We start from the raw sequence: 20,455 nt of genomic DNA, 5'->3' as shown, positions 1-20,455 counted from the left end.
CCCAATACACCAGTTCCAGTGGGTAGCATCCACTAGCACCAGAGCCCCTTCAAAGTGGCCCCCTGCCCCACCACACCTGGCAGCCACCCTCAGTTGGTACTGGAAACTCTCCTAAATGGCCTTCCCACCCCACCAGTTCCAGTGGATGCCTCCAACAAGCACCAAATCCCCTCAAAAGCACTTTCCCTACCAGTCCTATTGGGCACCCTCAGCTGCCACTGGCATCCCCTCAAAGTGATCCCTGCCTCAGAGGCAAGCCTTGCATAGTAGGGCACTTGCAACAGTTGCAACCAGAACTCATAGCCCACTGTACAGAGGCCAGCCCTGAACACTAGCATGCCTGAGGCAAGCATGGTCTTGCCATGAGAGGAGGACATACAGCTTACACAAGGAACACTCCTGGAGTACCTGGCTGTGGCTACCAGGGGGTACCACACTACTGGACCACACAGGACACCTCCTACATAAAGCCACTCTTTTAATACTGGGGAAAGTAGCTAATCTACCTAATACACAGAAACAAACACAAAGAGTTAGGCAAAATGAGACAAAAGAATATGTTCCAAATGAAAGAATTAGAAAAAACCTCAAAAAAAAAAAAAAAAAAAGAAGTAAATGAAACGGATTAGCAACCATCCAGATAAAGAGTTCAAAGTAATGGTCATAAAAATACTCACCAAACTCAAGAGTGAAATGGAGGAACACAGTGAGAACTACAACAAAGAGATAGAATATATTTTAAAAGGAATCAAAGCTAAAGAATACAATAACCAAAATAAAAAATACACTAGAGGGAACCAATAGCAGATTAGATGATACAGAAAAATGGATCTGGAAGACAGGCTAGTGGAAATTACCCAATCAATACAGCAAAAAAGACCAGAAAACTATGAGAGCTCATCAATGAATTCAGTAAAGTTGCAGGATGCAAAATTAATACACAGCAATCTGTTGCATTTATATACACTAACAACAGATTTCAGTAAGAGAGATTAAGGAAACAATCCCATTTACCATCGCATCAAAAACAATAAAATACCTAGGAATAAACCTACCTAAAGAGGCAAAAGACCTGTACTCCGAAAACTATAAGATGTTGATGAAAGAAATTAAAGATGACACAAACAAATGGAAAGATATACCGTGTTCTTGGATTGGAAGAATCAATACTGTTAAAATGACTATACTACCCAAGGCAATCTACAGATTCAGTGCAATCTCTATCAAATTACCAATGGCATTTTTTACAGAACTAAAACAAAGAATTTTAAAATTTGTATGGAAACACAAAAGACCTCAAAAAGCCGAAGCAATCTTGAAAAAGAAAAATGGAGCTGGTGGAATCAGGCTCCCTGACCTCAGACTATACTACAAAGCTACAATCATCAAAACAGTATTGTACTGGCACAAAAACAGACATATAGATCAATGGAAATGTATAGAAAGCCCAGAAATAAACCCATGCACCTATGGTCAATTAATCTACAACAAAGGAGGCAAGAATATACAATGGAGAAGAGACCATCTCTTCAACAAGTGGAGCTGTGAAAACTGGACAGCTACAAGTAAAAGAATGAAATTAGAACATTCTCTAACACCATACACAAAAATACTCAAAATGGAGTAAAGGCCTAAACATAAGACTGGATGCTATAAAACTCCTAGAGGAAAACATAGGCAGAACACTCTTTGACATAAATCACAGCAATATTTTGGGGGGTCCATCTCCCAGAGAAATGGAAATAAAAGCAAAAATAAACAAATGGGACCTAATGAAACTTAAAAGCTTTTGCACAGCAAAGGAAACCATAAACAAAATGAAAGGACAACCTACTGAATGGGAGAAAATGATGCAACTGAAAAGAGATTTATTTCCAAAATATACAAGCAGCTCATACAACTCAATAACAAAGCAAATAAGCAAACAAAAACAACCCAATCAATAAATGGGCAGAAGATCTAGATAGACATTTCTCCAAAGAAGACATAAGGATGGCCAACAAGCACATGAAAAGATGCTCAACCTTGCTAATTATTAGAGAAATGCAAATCAAAACTACAATGAGTTATCACTTCACTCCACTAAGAGTGACCATCATCAAAAAGTCTACAAATAATAAATGCTGTAGAGGGTGTGGAGAAAAAGGAACCCTCCTACACTGTTGGTAGGAATATAAATTGGTATAGCCACTATGGAGAACAGTATGGAAGTTCCTTAAAAATCTAAAAATAGAGAGTATGATCCTGCAATCCCACTATTGAGTATACATCTGGAGAAAACTATAATTTGAAAGGATACATGTACCTCAATGTTCATAGCAGCACTATTTACAATAACCAAGACATGGAAGCAACCTATATGTTCATCTACAGGTGAATGGATAAAGAAGATGTGACATATATATACAATGGAATTTTACTTGGCCTTAAAAAATAATGAAGTAATGCCATTTGCAGCAACATGGATGGACCTAGAGGTTATCATATTAACTGAAGTAAGATCAACAGAGAAAGAAAAATATAATATGATATCACTTATGTGTGGGATTTTTTTTAAAGATACGAATGAACTTATTTACAAAATAGACTCACAGACTTAGAAAACAAATTTATGGTTACCAAAGGGGAAGGGGGCAGGGGGAGATAAATTAGGAAGTTGGGATTAACATATACGCACTACTATTATATAAAATACATAACCTACAAGGACCTATTGTATAACACCAGGAACTACATTCAATATTTTGTAATAATATATATATATATATATCTCCTTTTTCAGATTCTTTTGTGAACAGATTCACTGTGCTGTACACCTAAAACTAACACACACAATAATGTGAATTAACTATACTTCAATTAAAAATTTTAAAAATAAATTAATTAAAATTTGAAAAAAAAAAACAGAAAAAGACAAAAGAAAGCCCAAAAATGAGGATAATTTAAGGGACTAGAGGGGCAACCAGTTGTAGTTATCTTTGCATTTTAGGGGTCTCAGAAGAAAAAGAGAGAAAGGAAAAAAATGCAGCAAACTTATTTGAAGAAATAATGGCTGAAAATTATCCTAACCTGGTGAAGGAAACAAGCATCCAAGCCCAGGAATGACAGAATCCCAAACAAGATAAACACAAAATGGTCCACACCAAGACACATTATAATTAAAATGCCAAGAGTGAAATATGAAGAGAGAATCTTAAATGCAGTAAGAGAAAAGCAAATACTTACATGCATGGAAATCCCCATAAGAATATCAGCTAACTTTTCAGCAGAAACTTTACAGGCCAGAAGGGAGTGGCACAACATGTTCAAAGTACTGAAAGGAAAAAACGTCCAACCAAGATACCCTGTCTAACAAGATTATCATTCAGTATTGAATGAGAGCTAAAGAGTTTTCCAGACAAGCAAAAGCTAAAGGAGTTAATCACAACTAAACTAACCTTTCAAGAAATGTTAAAAGGACTTCTTTAAACAGAAAAAAAATAAAAAACCATAAGAAGAAATACGAAAATTATGAAAGAAAAAAATATCACTGGTAAAGACAAGACTATGGTAAAGGTAATAGATCAACCAACTATAAAGCCAGTATGAAGGTTAAAAGACAAAACTAATAAAATCATGTATAGCTACAATAATTAGTTAAGGAATACACAAAACAAAAAGATGGTGTAAAAAACAAAACTTTGAGAGGGGGAGTAAAAATATAGTGCCTTTAGAACATGCTCAAACACTTTAGAGCATGCATCACTTTAAAATAGACTGCTATGTACATAGGTTGTTATATAAGAACCTCATGGTATGGACTTCCCTGGTGGCGCCGTGGTTAAGAATCCACCTGCCAATGCAGGGGATATGGGTTCAAGCCCTGGTCCGGAAAGATCCCACATGCCGCAGAGCAACTAAGCCCCTGTGCCACAACTACTGAGCCTGTGCTCTAGAGCCCAAGCCACAACTACTGAAGCCCACACACCTAGAGCCCATGCTCCACAACGAGAGAAGCCACCACAATGAGAAGCCCATGCACTGCAATGAAGAGTAGCCCCTGCTCGCTGGGACTAGAGAAAGCCCATGTGCAGAAATGAAGACCCAATGCAGCCAAAAATAAAATATTAAATAAATTAGTTAATTAAGAAAAATAGAACCTCATGGTAACCACAAACCAAAAACCAATAATAGAGCCACAAAAAATAAAGAGAAAGGAATACAGCTATTGTACTAAAGAAAGTCATCAAAATACAAGGAAAGAGAATAGGAGAAGAAGAAAGGAACAGAGAACAACAAAAATAACCAGAAAACAATTAACAAAATTGCATAAGTACATATCTATCAATAATTACTTTAAACGGAAATGGACTAAATGCTCCAATCAAAAGACATGGAGTGACTGAACGGATTTAAAAGCAAGATCCGTATATATGCTGCCTACAAGAGACTCACTTCAGATCTAAAGAAACACACACAGACTGAAAGTGAAGGGATGGAAAAACATACAGGCATACTTTGTTTTATTGTGCTTTACTTTATTGCACTTTGCAGATATTGTGTTTTTTACAAATTGAAGGCTTTTGGCAACTCTGCATCTGTCAAGATCAGTACCATTTTTTCCAACAGTATTTGCTCACTTAGTGTCTCTGTGTCACATTTTGGTAATTCTTGCAATATTTCAAACTTTTAATTATTATTTATATTATTATTTAGCTGATTATATTTAATGTAATATTATTATATAAATTATTGTGGTTTTTGATCAGTGATCTGTGATGTTACTATTGCAAAATGATTACAACTAGCTGAAGACTCAGATATTGGTTTGTAATTTTTACCAATAATGTATTTTTAATTAAGATATGTACATTGTTCTTTTAGAAAATGATATTGCACACTCAATAAACTATAGTAAGTGTACACATAACATTTCTATGCATTGGGAAATGAAAAAATTCGTATGATTTGCTTTATTGCAATATATGCTTTATCACAATGGTCTGGAACTGAACCTGTAATATCTCCAAGGAATACTTGTATTCCACACAAACAGAAGCAAAAAGATAGCTGGGGGTAACAATATTTATATCGGACAAAATAAACTTTAACACAGGCTGTAATAAGAGACAAAGAAGAACATAATTAATGGTAAGGGGATCAATCCAAGAAGAATATATAACACTTGTAAATATATATGCACCCAACATAGGAACACCTAAATACATAAAGCAAATATTAACAGACAGAACAGAAGAAATTCACAGTAATACAAAAACAGTAGGGTTCTTTAAACACCACTTATATTAATGGATGGATTATCTAGACAGAAAACCAATAAGGAAACACTGACATAAAAAGGGAAACCTCCTGCACTGTTGGTGGGAATGTAAATTGATACAGCCACTATGGAGAACAGTATGGATTTTCCTTAAAAAACTAAAGATAGAGTTACCATATGACCCAGCAATCCCGCTACTGGGCATATACCCTTAGAAAACCATAATTCAAAAAGAGACATGTACTACAGTGTTCACTGAAGCACTATTTACAATAACCAGGACAGAGAAGCAGCCTAAATGTCCCTCAACAGATGAATGGATAAAGAAGATGTGGCACATATATACATTGGAATATTACTCAGCCATAAAAAGGAACGAAATTGAGTTATTTCTAGTGAGGTGGATGGACCTAGAGTCTGTCATACAGAGTGAAGTAAGTCAGAAAGAGAAAAATAAATACTGTATGCTAATGCATATATATGGAATTTTAAAAAGCAGTACTGATGAACCTAGTGGCAGGGCAGGAACAAAGACGCAGATGTACAGAATGGACTTGAGGGCACGAGGGGGAAGGGGAAGCTGGGATGAAGTGAGAGAGTAGAATTGACATATATACACTACCAAATGTAAAACGGATGGCTAGTGGGAAGATGCTGGATAGCACAAGGAGATCAACTCCAGGCTTTGTGACGACCTACAGGGATGGGATAGGAAGGGTGGGAGGGAGGCTCAAGAGGGAGAGCATATGGGGTATATGTATACATATAGCTGATTCACTTTGTTATACAGCAGAAACTAACACAACATTGTAAAGCATTTATACTCCAATAAAGATGTTGAAAAAATGACACATTAAATCAGGCTACCTTACGAGATGCATCCAAAGCATTCCACCCAAAAACATCAGAATACACATTCTTTCAAGTACACATGGAATATTCTCCAGGATAGATTACATGTAATGACACAAAAGAAGTCTCAATACATTGAAAAAGATTGAAATCATATCAAGCATCTTTTCCAGTCACAATGGTATGAGACTAGAAATCACCTACAATAAGAAACTAGAAAAAACACAAGCACATGGAGTCTAAACAACCATTGGGTCATTGAAGATACCAAAGAAAATAAACCAATACCTTGAGACAAATAAAAGTGGAAATACAACATTCTAAAGTCTATGGGGTGAGGCTTCCCTGGTGGCGCATTTGTTAAGAATCCACCTACCAATGCAGGGGACACAGGTTCGAGCCCTGGTCTGGGAAGATCCCACATGCCACGGAGCAACTAAGCCCGTGTGCCACAACTACTGAAGCCTGTGTGCCTAGAGCCCATGCTCCACAACAAGAGAAGCCACCACAATGAGAAGCCTGCACACTGCAACGAAGAGTAGCCCCCACTTGCCACAACTAGAGGAAGCCCATGCTCAGCAATTAAGACCCAACGCAGCCAAAAATAAAATAAATAAATTTATTTTTAAAAAAAAGTCTATGGGATGCAGCAAAGGCAGTTCTAAAAGGCAAGTTTACAGCAATAAAGGTCTACATCAGGAAAGAAGAAAAATTACCAACAAACAACCTAAACTTACACCTAAAGGAACTAGAAAAAGAAGAACAAACAAAGCCCAAAGTTAGTAGAAGGAAAGAAATAGTGACAACCAGAGTGTGGAAACAAATAAAACAGAGACAAAAAAGGAAGGAAGGAGGGAAGAAAGGGTCAATGAAATGAGTTGGTTCTTTGAAAGGATAAGCAAAGTTGATAAAACGTTAGCCAGACACATCAAGAAAAAAGAGAGTTGGACTAGATAAATAAACTCAGAAATAAAAGAGAAGCTACAACTGACACCACAGAGATACAAAATATTATAAGGAATGACTATGAAAAATTATATGCCAACAAATAGGACAACCTGGAAGAAATGGATAAATTCCTAAAAACATACAATCTTCTAAGACTGAATCAGGAAGAAATAGAAAATCTGCATAGACCAATCACTAGTAATGAAATTGAATCAGTAATCAAAAAATTCTAACAAACAAAAGTCCAGGACTAGACGGCTTTACAGGTGAATTCTACCGAACATTTAATGAAGACTTAATAACTTCTCAAACTATTCAAAAAAAAAAAATTGAGCAGGAACTAATTCAATGAAGCCAGCATCAACTTGATACTAAAACCAGACCTAGACATTACAAACAAGAATATTACAAGTCAATATCACTAGTGAACACAGATGCAAAATTACTCAACAAAATATTAGCAAACCAACTTCCAATAATTCATTAAAAGGATCATACACCATAATCAAGTGAGATTTATCCTGGGAAAACAAGGATGATTCAATATCCACAAATCAATGAGATATGCCACATTAATGAAATGAAGGATAAAAATCATGTGATCACCTCAATAGATGCAGAAGAGAACTTTTCACAAATTCCATTTATGATAAAGACTCTGAACAAAGTGGGTATAAAAGAAACATACCTGAACATAATAAAGACCACATATGACAAACCCACAGCTAATATCATACTCGGTGAAATGCTGAAAGCATTTCCCTACGATCAGAAACAACACAAGGATGCCCACTCTCTCCACTTTCACCAACATAGTATTAAAAGTCTTATCCACAGCAATCAGACATTAAAAATAAATAAAATTAATCCATATTGGAAAGGAAAAAGTAAAACTGTTTGCAGATGACATGGTATTATATATATTAAAAATCCTATAGATCCCACCAAAATACTATTAGAACTAAAAAATAAATTCAGTAAAGATGCAGGAAACAAAATTAGCATATAGAAAGCTGTTGCATTTCTATACACTAGTAACAAAATTATTAGAAGGAGAAATAAGTGAAGGGAACTAAGAGGTACAAACCTGTAATTATAAAATAAGTCACAGGGATGTAATATACAGTATAAGTAATATAGTCAATCATACTGTAATAATTTTAGTAACAGATAGTTACTAAATTTATCATGGTGATCATTTTGTTATTTATTTGATTGTCAGATCACTATGTTGTATACCTGAAATGAACATAATATTGTATGTCAACTGTACTTTAATAAAATAAAATGTTATATGTCTAGCTAATAAAAAAAACAAATTCAACATTATGGTAACTAGATACAGATTAAGTATAGATTTAACTTAATTTTTTGGCACATGTATGTCAATTGGTTTCCACAATTGTTTCAACACATGTTTGTTGTACATCTACTAATCAAGCTACTGTTAGAAACTAGGGATATAGTCAAGGTCCCTACCTTCTGTATTCAAATTTTAATTGGGAATTCAAATTATTCTAATTCAAATTCTAAGATGGGAAATGGATAATTAACAATATGTAAACAATATAATATGTTGTATCAAGAACTATGAAAGAAATACTCTAGGTGATAATATAGAGAGATCCATTTAGATACCATCTTAGAGGTGGCACTGAGTTGAGATAAAAGGTTTTACATGAACAAGTAATGTGAAAAAATGTGGAAAGACTAATCTAGGTTTTAAAAACAAACATACTTTAGAGATGTAGCAGATACATAAACAGTTATAGACCAATACATTTGAAAACTTAAAGAGAAAACATTCTAGAAAAATACAATTTTTTAAAGGTGACTCAAAAGGAAATATAGAAGTTGAGCAAAGAAACTTAATCAGTATTTAACAATATTTAGGGAGGGGGAGAGAGCACTAGCACAGATCATTCCAATCCTAAATTGCAGAATGAAGTTAGCAAATTATCATATGCCAATTCAGGCAAGGTCTGTATGAGAAAGAAAAATTATAGTCTTATCTCATTCATGAACTTAGATACAAAACTCTGAATAAAATATTAGTAAAATAAATCCACCAATATATGAAAAGAGATATGACATATAATCAAGTTGGTTTATACCAGAAGTGCAAGGTTAGTAGTATAATATTTAAAATGTTTTAATATAATTTACTACATTAATAGATTAAAGGAGAAAACTACCTAATCATCTTAATAGGGACAGAATGAAGCTTTACTTTATTCTTACCTCATATCATAATTACTTACCTCATATCATACATTAAAATAATCTGAGATTAATAATAATGATGATGATGATAATAATAAAATAACCTCAGAAGACATACATGTGGAAGGCTAAACTGAAAAACTTTTAAAAAGAGATAGGAAAATACCTTTATTGCCTCAGGATAGGAAAAATTTTCTATAATCAATAAAAGTACCTCAAGTTATAAAAGCAAAGATTTGACAAACAACTCATTAATAGGTACATGAAATGATGTTTGACTTTATTAACAATTAGAGAAAAATATTAATAGCCCAGAAAGGTCTATTTTACATACACCAGATTGATAAATTAACATTTTAGACTTGGTAAAAATATGTTTCAGCATTCAGGCTGCTATAACAAAATACCATTAACTGGGTGACTTATAAACAACAGTTTATTTTTCACAGTTCTGGAGGGTGGAAGTCTGAGATCAGGGTGCCAGTGTGGTTGGTTGAAGGCCCTCTTCTGGGTGTCAGAATTCTCATTGTATCCTCACCTGGTGGAACAGGCTGGGGAGCTCTCTTGGGCCTCTTTTACAAGTGCATTAATCCCACTTATGAGAGTTCTACCCTCATGACTTAAGCACCTCTCTAAGGCTCCACTTGCTATTACCATCACGTTGGGCATTAGAATTTCAATATACGAATTCTGGGCACACACAAACATTCACACCATAGAAATGTGCATCAATGGAACCCTTACATACATTGCTAGTAGAAGTATAAATTGGCACAAACAATTTGAAAGATATTTTTACACTGTCAGTCAAAGTTGAAGATGCATATATCAAATGGTTCAGCAATTCAACACCAGTATATACCTTAGAGAAACCCATGCACAGGTGCATCAAGAGAGGTGTGAAAGTATATTTGTAGCAGTATTGTTTCTAATAGGAAAAAAATTGAAACACTAATTTCCATTCATAGAGAAATGGATAAACATTCTCTAGTATAATTATGCTATAGAATATATACATTATACAGCTGTGAAAAATAAATCAAACACAGCAACACAAATCAACATGAATGTATTTCACCAACATAATATTGAATGAAAAAAGCAAGTCATGGAAGAAGAGTACAGTATGATTCCATTTATATAAAATGCAAAAAGTTGAAAAATTAAATACTATGTAGTTTATTAATACATAATGTGGTAAACTAGTTTTTTAAAGCACGGGAATTGACCTTATATCCTGAAACCTTGCTATAATTGCTTATTAGTTCCAGGAATTTTTTGTCTGTTCTTTGGGATTCTCTACATAGATAATCATGTCATCTGTAAACAAAGAGCATTTTGTTACTTCCTTCCCAATCTTGTAAAATTTTATTTCATTTTTTTGTCTTATTGTGTTAGCTAGAACTTCCAGTATGGTGTTGAATGGAAGTCTTTGCCTTGTTCCTGTTCTTAGGAGGAAAGCATCTAATTTCTCACCATTAAATTTTTTGTATGTTTTTGTAGATGCTCCTTTATCAAGTCAAGGAAGCTCCCCCTCTGTTGCTAGTTTGCTGAGAGTTTTTATCATGAGTGGGTGTTGGATGTTGTCAAATGCTTTTACTACATCTATTGATATGATTATATGCTTTTTCTTCATTAGCCTGTTTATGTGATGGATTATATTAAATGATTTTTAATGTCGAACCAGACTTGCATAACTGGAATAAATCCCATTTGGTCATGGTAAATAAATCTTTTTACACATTATTGAATTTAAAATGTCTGTAGCTTTATCTGTAATGTCTTTATCTGGTTTTGGTGTTAGAGTAATGCTGATCTCATAGAATAAGTTGAGAAGTATTGCCTCTGCCTCTATTTTCTGGAAGAGATTATAGAGTATTGACATCCTATATTCCTTAAATGTTAGAATTCACCAGTGAACCTGTCTGGGCCTGGTGCTTTTTGTTTTGGAAGGTAATTTGTTATTTATTTATTTTATTTTATGCATATATCCCTATTCACATTATTTCTCTTTGTGTGATTTTTGGTACGTTGTATCTTTCAATTGGTCCATTTCATCTGAGTTATCAAATTTGTGGGCATAGAATTGTCCATTATTTTTTCATTTAATAAGGAGTATTCCTTTATTACTCTTTAATGTCCAGGAGATCAGTAGTGATGGCCCATTTTAATTTCCGATATTAGTAATTTGTGTCCTTTGTCTTTCTTTCTTAGCTCAACTAGAAGTTTATTGATTTTATTGATCTTTTCAAAGAACCAGCTTTTGGTTTCATTGATTCTCTCTACTGCTTTTCTGGTTTAAATTTGCTGATTTCTGCTCTAATTTTTATTATTATTTTTCTTCTGATTGATGTAGGTTTATATTCCTTTTCCATCTCTAGTTTCTCAAGGTGGAAGCTTAGATTATTGATTTTTAGTTCTTTCTTCTTTTCTAGTGTATGCATTTCATGTTGTAAACTTCCCTCTGCACACTGCTTTCAGGTCATCTCCCAAATTTGATAAGTTGTATTTTCATTTATTTCCAAATATTTTAAAATTTCACTTGAGATTTCTTCCTTGATCCATATATTACTTAGAAGTGTGTTGTTTAATCTCCAAATATTTAGGGAAATTTCAGGTATCTTTCTGTATTGACTTCTAGCTTAATTACATTGTGATATGAGAGCATACTTTGATGATTTCTAATTTTTTAAGGAGTGCTTTGTGGCCCAGAATATGGTGCATCTTGGTGAATACTCCGTATGAGCTTGAGAAGAATGTGTATTCTGCTGTTTTAGGATGAAGTACTCTTTTTTCTTTTTCTTTTCTTTTTTTTTTTTTTTTTTTTTTTTTTTTGCGGTATGCAGGCCACTCACTGTTGTGGTCTCTCCCGTTGTGGAGCAAAGGCTGTGGACGCGCAGGCTCAGCAGCCGTGGCTCATGGACCCAGCCACTCTGCGGCATGTGGGATCTTCCCGGACTGGGGCATGAACCCGTGTCCCCTGCATCGGCAGGCTGACTCTCAACCACTGCGCCACCAGGGAAGCCCAGGATGAAGTATTCTTTAAATGTCAATTAGATCCAGTTGATTGATGGTGCTCTTCAGTTTAACTATGTCCTTACTGATTTTCTGCCTGTTGGATCTATTAACTACTTATAGAGAAGTTTTAAAGTATCCAGCTATACTAGTGGAGTTTTATATTTATATTTTCTATTTAATAATATTATATTGTATATTTGAAAGTAAGAGAGTAGATCTTAAGAGTTCTTATCATTAAAAAAAATTTTTATAGCTATGTATGGTGATGGACATAACTAGACTTACTGTGGTGATCATTTTGCAATATATAAAAATGTCAAATCATTATACTATACACCTAAAGCTAATAAAATGCTATATGTCAATTATATCTCAGTATTTTAAAAAATCAGGCCAGTGACTATATGTGAGTGGGTGGAAGAGGGGGAAAGAAGAGACATACAGGAAATTTCCAAGTTACTGGCAATGTTCTGATTCTTGATATGGGTGATTATTACACAGGTGTTCATCTTGGTATTATTCTTTAAGGTGTGTGTTTTGTATCATATACTCTTGTATAACATGATTTATTATTTTGTTTTAAAAATTAGTAAATAAATGATATTTTAAAAGAAATAGAAATAAAATATGCATATGTACAGAATGTCAGATATCCATTTAACGAATATTGCCTTGGATGCCATTAAAAACATCTACGGGCTTCCCTGGTGGCACAGTGGTTGAGAGTCCTCCTGCCGATGCAGGGGACACGGGTTCGTGCCCCGGTCCAGGAAGATCCCACATGCCGTGGTGCGGCTGGGCCCATGAGCCATGGCTGCTGAGCCTGAGCGTCTGGAGCCTGTGCTCCGCAACGGGAGAGGCCACCACAGTGAGAGGCCCGCATACCACAAAAAAAAAAAAAAAAAAAAACGGAATATTTGTTTGAGAATATGGAAACATATTCCAGGACAAAGAGCTGTAAGGGTCAAAACTTTTTCTTTGGGAACTTAAGTGAGGAATGAGGAGAAATGGGGCAGTGGTAATGTTTTAGTACTATTTGTTTTGTTTTACCCAGATTTATGTTGATAAAAATAAAAATTTTTATAAAAGATGATAAATGTCAGCACAATGCAAGATGGATAAGAAGGAGGGGGTGCATTTTATTCTTATATTTTCTATTTTTCTCTTCTTAGGACCTGGCATATCTCGATACCGATGACAGAAAATGATGTGCTAAAGGAGATTAGAGGAAATCAAGTGGCTTTTCAAGATTGCTTTACTGCAGATATTTTTTTCCTGCTGACTTTTTCTTTGTTAACAATACCTGAGATTCCTGAGTTTTTACCAATATCTTCACCACAGGGTAGTCAGTTAATGGCAGACTGGGCTACTTGTGCTCCTTCATTTGTTGTGGTGGTAGCTGATATGGAGACCTTTCAGACAAATGATTCATTCCGTACTTGGACCAGAATCAGAGTGCCTCCAAACATTCTGACTGATGATGAAAGACACAGTGTGTCTGATGTGACCCTATCACAGGATGGAATATTTTTTTTAATAAATGGTATTCTTTACTTAAAAAATTATAATGCATTCAAAGGACTGGGAAGCAATGTAAATCTTCCTGATGGTGGAATTATTGGCATTACATCAAGAAAATGGTGTTGGATCAACTATTTATTGAAGGTTAGTAAAAAGATTACATATATGTATATTATACCTGCACATTTAGGTATATTTACCATACTGTTTAATACAGTGATATATCAGAGACTATACTATGCAGCTCTTTGTAGAATTATTTTTTTAAGATTTTTTTTTAATTGATTTTTGGCTGCATCGGGTCTTAGTTGCAGCACACGGGATCTTTGCTGAGGCATGCAGGATCTTTCGTTGTGGCACATGGGTGTCTCTCTAGTTGTGGCGTGCAGGTTTTCTCTTCTCTAGTTGTGGAGGGTAGGCTCCAGGGCATGTGGACTCTGTAGTTGTGGTGCATGGGTTCCAGAGCGTGTGGGCTCTGTAGCTCATGGCACACAGGCTCTCTAGTTGAGGCATATGAGCTCAATAGTTGTGGCACATGGGCTTAGTTGCCCTGTGGCATGTGGGATCTTAGTTCCCTGACCAGGAATCAAACCCACTCCCCTGCATTGTAAGTCAGATTCTTTACCACTGGACCACCAGGGAAGTCCCTGTAGAGTTATTTATGCTTGTAAATAACTCTATCTTTCTGACCTAGCTTCTCAGAGACCTCTTTACAGAGGTGTACCACCAACTACAGAGAATAAAATGAATCTAAAATATCTTTAATAGATTTAAATAAATGGAAAAGAAAATGGAAAGCATGAGAAAAAAGGAATCTATCAAATGACAAGGCAATGAGTAAAACTAAAAGCAAGGGAGTCATTACCATAAAATTTAGGATAATTGTTATCCTGGAAAGAAAGGATGTAGTGATTGGGAGGGAGTATGTGTGATATTTGGGAGTTCTGATTATATTCTATTTTTTAATCTAGGTAGCTATTACACAGATTTCTGCTTTGTGATCAATCTTCCAGCTATTTATTTATTTATTTATACTTGGTCAATTTTCTGTATGTAGATTCTATTTCAAAAATTTTAAATATGTAAAAATAAATGTTAAAATATAACCTAGATAAAACTAACAAAAATTGAAATGTAAAATTCAATGATCACCTTAAATAGAAGATTGGATACAACAAAAATAACTAGTGCATTGAGAAGTAGATAAGAAGAAATCAAACAAAATGAAAATCTGGGAGAAATCAAGGAAAAGAGGGTAAGAGAGATGAAAGAAAGAATGGGAAAGAGAAGATTCAACATATATCTAACCAGAATTCCAAAATGAAATTTTAGCAAGAAAGAGAAAGAGCTGAGACTTTTTCAGACTTAAAGAAAGATATCAATCCTCAATCCATAAATATTAATAAATCCAAGTTGATATAGGAAAAAAGAAAACCCACTTAGATACAAAATAGTGAAATTGCAGGGTATCAAAGACTAATAAGAGATATTAAAAGCATCCAAGGAGAAAGGACAAATTATAAACAAAGTAAAGATAGTAAAACAATTAGAATCAATGGAGGTCAGAATCAATGGAAGTCAGAAGATAGTGAAATACTCAACTGACGTCAAGTTATTGGCAACCTAAAATTATATACATTCAATAAAACTATCCTCAAGAATAAGAATGTTTGAAACTATTTTAAGAATCAAAATCAGGGATTTTATAATATAATTAGAATAATTGAAATAAAATTGATTAGATGTGCTCAATAGCAGAATGGGTATGACATGACAGAGGAAACAGTCAATAAGACTGAAGTTATATCAATAGAAAATTTCCAATGTAAACAATAGATAAAAATTGTCAAAGTTGAACCAGGCCCCAGAGACCTGTGGGACAATACCAAAACGTCTAACATACATGACATTGGAGTCCAAGGAGGAGAGGAGAGAGGATTATGTAGAAAAAAAAAATCTGAATAAATAATGGCTAGAAACTTCTCAAATTTGGTAATAAGTATAAACTTATGGAGCCATGAAGCCCAACAGACTCCAGACAATGTAGTTGTAAAAGAAACTCATAATCAAACTACTAAAAACCAAAGGAAAAAAATGTGGAAGCAGCCAGAGAGAAGTGATACATCATATATAGGAGAACAATGATTCAAGTGATAGCTGATTTTTCCTCACAGGCCATAGATAACAGAAGGCAATGAAGCAGTATTAGTAGAGTACTGAAAGAAAGGATCATCAGCATAGAATTCTATTCCAGACAAACATGTCTTTCAGGAATTAAGGAGAAATAAAGACATTCTCAGATGAAGGAAAACTAAGAAAATCTGTTACCAGAATACCTATTCTAAAAGAAATATATGTCTAATGAAGCTTATCAGGTGGAAGGGAAATGGAGAATTTAAAACTTCAATAATGAGTAAAAAACAACTGAAATGGTAGATATACAGGTAAAAATTATTTTAGACTAAAATCATTTTAATAAAATTATTTAATTAGATTTATTAATCTAATTTAATTAGCTAAAATAAAATTCTAATCTAACAATTATTAGATTATTATTAGATTATATAATAATATTTAATCTAATAATAATAGATTGTTATTATATAATCTATTACATAGATTATTTTTATACTCTTAAGTTCCTTAAAGCTTAAGACTATAAAATTTTTGTATTTTTATACTCTTAATTTTTATACTCTTAAGTTCCTTAAAATACGTATGATATGTAATAGCAAAATTTAAAATATATAACATTTTCTGGTGAGCTTTTTAATGTATGTTGATATAATACATGATTATTACAGCATAAATGAAGAAGGATAAAAGAACCCATGGGGTAGTGAGCTTTCTTCATTACACTTGAAATGTTAAATGCATTATTATAACCCATAGAGCAACCACTAAAAAATTATACAAGATAGAGTTTTAAAAACCTCAACAGATAAATTAAAATGGAATACTAAAAAAAAATTTCTTTTCAATAACCTAAAAGAAGACAGGAAAGGGAAACACAGAGACAAAAACCAGAGGATACAAACAGAAAACAACAAAATGGTAATTAAATATAAACATGTCAATAATTTCATTAAATGTAAATGGCCAAAAAATACTAATTAAAAGGCAGAGATTGTCAAATTGGATTTTTTTTTTTTAAAGACCAAAATGTATGCTTCCCATAAGAAACCCACTTTCAATATAAGGAGACATAGTTGAATTAAAAGTAAAACATTGGAAAAGTATATACCATGCAAACACTAATTAAAGAAAATGGGAGTGGATTTATTAATATCAGACAAACTAGGAAAACAATTGGATAAAAAGGGACATTATATGATAAAAGGGTCAATTTGTCAAGAAGACATAGTAATCCTAAATGTGTATGTATCTAACAAACAAGCTTCATAGCAAATGAACCAAAATTAGTTGAATGGAAAAAAGAAATAGATAAATCCACAAAATTGTTGGAAGATTTCCACAGTCCTTTTTCAGTAATAGATAAAACAAGTAGACAGGAAACAAGCAAGGATGTACAAGGATAAGTAACACCAGTGGTCAGAAAACTACTGCCCATCTCAGCCAAATCAAGTCTGCTGTCTTTTGTGTAAAAAGTTTTATTGGAATATAGCCATGCTCATTTGCTTATGTATCATCTCTGGCTGCTTTTGCCCTACAACAGCACTAATAAAAATTTGCAATAGAGTATGTGGACCAAAACTTAAATATTTACTATATAGCCCTTTCCATAAAAAGTTTGCTGACCCCTGAATTAACCAACTAGACCTAGTAGACATTTGTAAAATATACTCCACCCAACAACAGCAGAAAATATATTCTTTTCAAGTAAACATGGAATATTAGCAAAGATAGAGTATATTTTAGAACATAAGACAAATGTTAACAAATTTAAAAGAAGAGAAATCAAAGTATGTTCTCTGGTCATAACAGAATTAAACTAGAAATCAACTTTTTAAAAACAGATATGTGGAAGGTCATCAAGGATTTGAAATTTTATAAATACACATTACAATAACCATTTGGACAAACACCATTTCAAGGGGATGAAAAATAATTTTTTAAAATTTTTTGGTTTTGGCTCCATTGTGTCTTCGTTGCTGTACACAGGCTTTCTCTAGCTGTGGCAATCGGGGTCTACTCTTCATTGTGGTGCATGGGTCTCATTGTGGTGGCTTCTCTTGTTGCAGAGCATGGGCTCTAGGTGCACGGGCTTCAGTAGTTGCAGCACACAGGCTCAGTAGTTGTGGCACATGGGCCCTAGAGCACATGGGCTTCAGTAGTTGTGGCACGTAGGCTTAGTAGTTGTGGTGCACAGGTTCTAGGGCATGTGGGCTTCAGTAGCTGTGGTACATGGGCTCAGTAGTTGTGGCTTATGAGCTCTAGACTGCAGGCTCTGTAGTTGTGGTGCACAGGCTTAGTTGCTCTGCGGCATGTGGGATCTCCCCAGACCAGGGCTCAAACCCATATCCCCTGCATTGGCAGGCGGATTCTTAACCACTGCACCACCAGAGAAGTCCCCTAAAAATCATTTTAACTAAATAAAAGTAAAACATTAAAACTATATCAAAACTGATGGAAGTGAAAGAAGAAATTGACAAATCCATAATTATAGTTGAAGATAAAATAGACAATTGTATAGAAGAACTGAAAAACCAACTGAATCTAATTTATATTTATAGGATAGTCTACCCAACAACAGCAGAATATATATTCTTAGCAAGCGTTCATGGAACATTTACCAAGACAGACCATATACTGAGTCATAAATCAAACCTCAACACATTTAAAAGAATTTAAATCATATAAAGTATGTTCTCTAACTACAGTGGAATTAAACTAAGAGTCAATAACAGAAATATATCTGGAAATACCCCAATTCTTGGAAATTAAACAATGCACTTCTAAGTAATTCATGTGTTAAATAGGACATCTCAGGGAAATTAGAAAATCTTTTTTTAAATTATTTTAATTGAAGTATAGTGGATTTACAATGTTCTGTTAGTTTCAGGTGTACAACACAGTGATTCAGATATATATATATATATATATATATATACACGCATATATGTATATATATATACTCAGTTGTATATATTCAGTTATATACATATTTATTTATATGTATATATTCTTTTTCAGATTCATTTCCATTATAGGTTATTCGAAGATATTGAATATAATTCCCTGTAGATCCTTGTTGTTTGTTTTATATATAGTAGTGTGTATCTGTTAATATCAAACTCTTAATTTATCCCTCCCTGCCCACTTTCCCCTTTGATAACCATAAGTTTGTTTTCTATGCCTGTGAGTCTGTTACTGTTTTGTAAATAAGTTCATTTGTCTTATTTTTAAAGAGTCCACATATAAGCAATATCATATGATATTTCTCTTTCTCTGTCTTACCTCACTTAATATGATAATCTCTAAGTCCACCCATGTTGCTGCAAATGGAATTATTTCATTCTTTTTTAAGGTGAGTAATATTCCATTGGGTATATATGCCACATCTTCTTTATCCATTCATCTGTTGATGGAGACTTAGGTTGCTTCCATGTCTTGGCTTTAAATAGTGCTGCTATGAACACTGGGGTGCATGTACCTTTTCAAATTATAGTTTTCTCTGGATATATGCCCAGGAGTGGGATTGCTGTATCATACGGTAACTCTATTTTTAGTTTTTTAAGGAACCTCCTTACTGTCCTCCATAGTGGTTGTACCAATTTACATCCCCACCAACAGTGCAGGAGGTTTCCATTTTCTCCACATGCTCTCCAGCATTTATTATTTGTAGACATTTTAATGATGGCCATTCTGACTGGAGTGTTTGAATTACATTTGATTTTCATGTGCCTGTTGGCCATCTCTATATCTTCTTTGGAGAAATGTCTATTTATGTCTTCTGCCAATTTTTTGGTTGGTTTTTTTTTATCGAGTTGTATGAGCTATTTTTATATTTTGCAGACAAATCCCTTGTCAGTCAGATTGTTTGCAAATATTTTCTCCTATTTAATAGGTTGTCTTTTTGTTTTATTTATGGTTTCCTTTCCTGTGCAAAAGCTTTTACATTTAATTAGGTTCCACTTGTTTATTTTTGCTTTTATTTCCATTACTCTAGGAGATAGACCCCAAATAATATTCCTGTGATTTATCTTAAAGAGTGTTCTCCCTATGTTTTCCTCTAGGAGTTTTATAGTATCTGCTCTTACATTTAGGTCTTTAATCTATTTTGAGTTTGTTTTTGTGTATGGTGTTAGGGAGTGTTCTAATTTCATTCTTTTACATGTAGCTGTCCAGTTTTCCCAGCACCACTTATTGAAGAGACTATCTTTTCTCCATTGTATATTCTTGCATCTTTTGTAGTGGATTAATTGACCATAAGTGTCTGCGTTTATTTCTGGGCTTTCTATGCTGTTCCATTGATCTATGTGTCTGTTTTCTGCCAGTACAATACTGTTCTTATCACTGTAGCTTTGTAGTATAGTCTGAAGTCAGGGAACCTGATTCCTATAGCTCTGTTCTTTCTCAATATTGTTTTGGTTTTGGGGGGTCTTTTGTGTTTCCATAGAAGTTTTAAAATTTTTTGTTCTAATTCTGTGAAAAATGCCATTGGTAATTTGA

The 20,455-nt window shown here is 34.0% G+C and overlaps 1 protein-coding gene across 1 annotated transcript in view; it reads left to right on the top strand.

The window, feature by feature from the left end:
• Positions 1–20,455, top strand: part of CATSPERE (catsper channel auxiliary subunit epsilon) — a gene marked incomplete at its 3' end in the record, with an annotated part of 242,258 nt that overhangs the window by 85,242 nt on the left and 136,561 nt on the right. Inside the window, exon 9 of the mRNA XM_079916436.1 lies at positions 13,474–13,966. Coding sequence (XP_079772562.1) covers positions 13,474–13,966 — 493 coding nt within the window. The remainder of the gene's footprint in view (positions 1–13,473; positions 13,967–20,455) is intronic.

This window comes from Stenella coeruleoalba, assembly GCF_951394435.1.
Source record: "Stenella coeruleoalba genome assembly, chromosome: 1".
In the NCBI taxonomy this organism is placed as follows: domain Eukaryota; kingdom Metazoa; phylum Chordata; class Mammalia; order Artiodactyla; family Delphinidae; genus Stenella; species Stenella coeruleoalba.
This window is presented reverse-complemented; position numbering and strand designations above follow the sequence as displayed.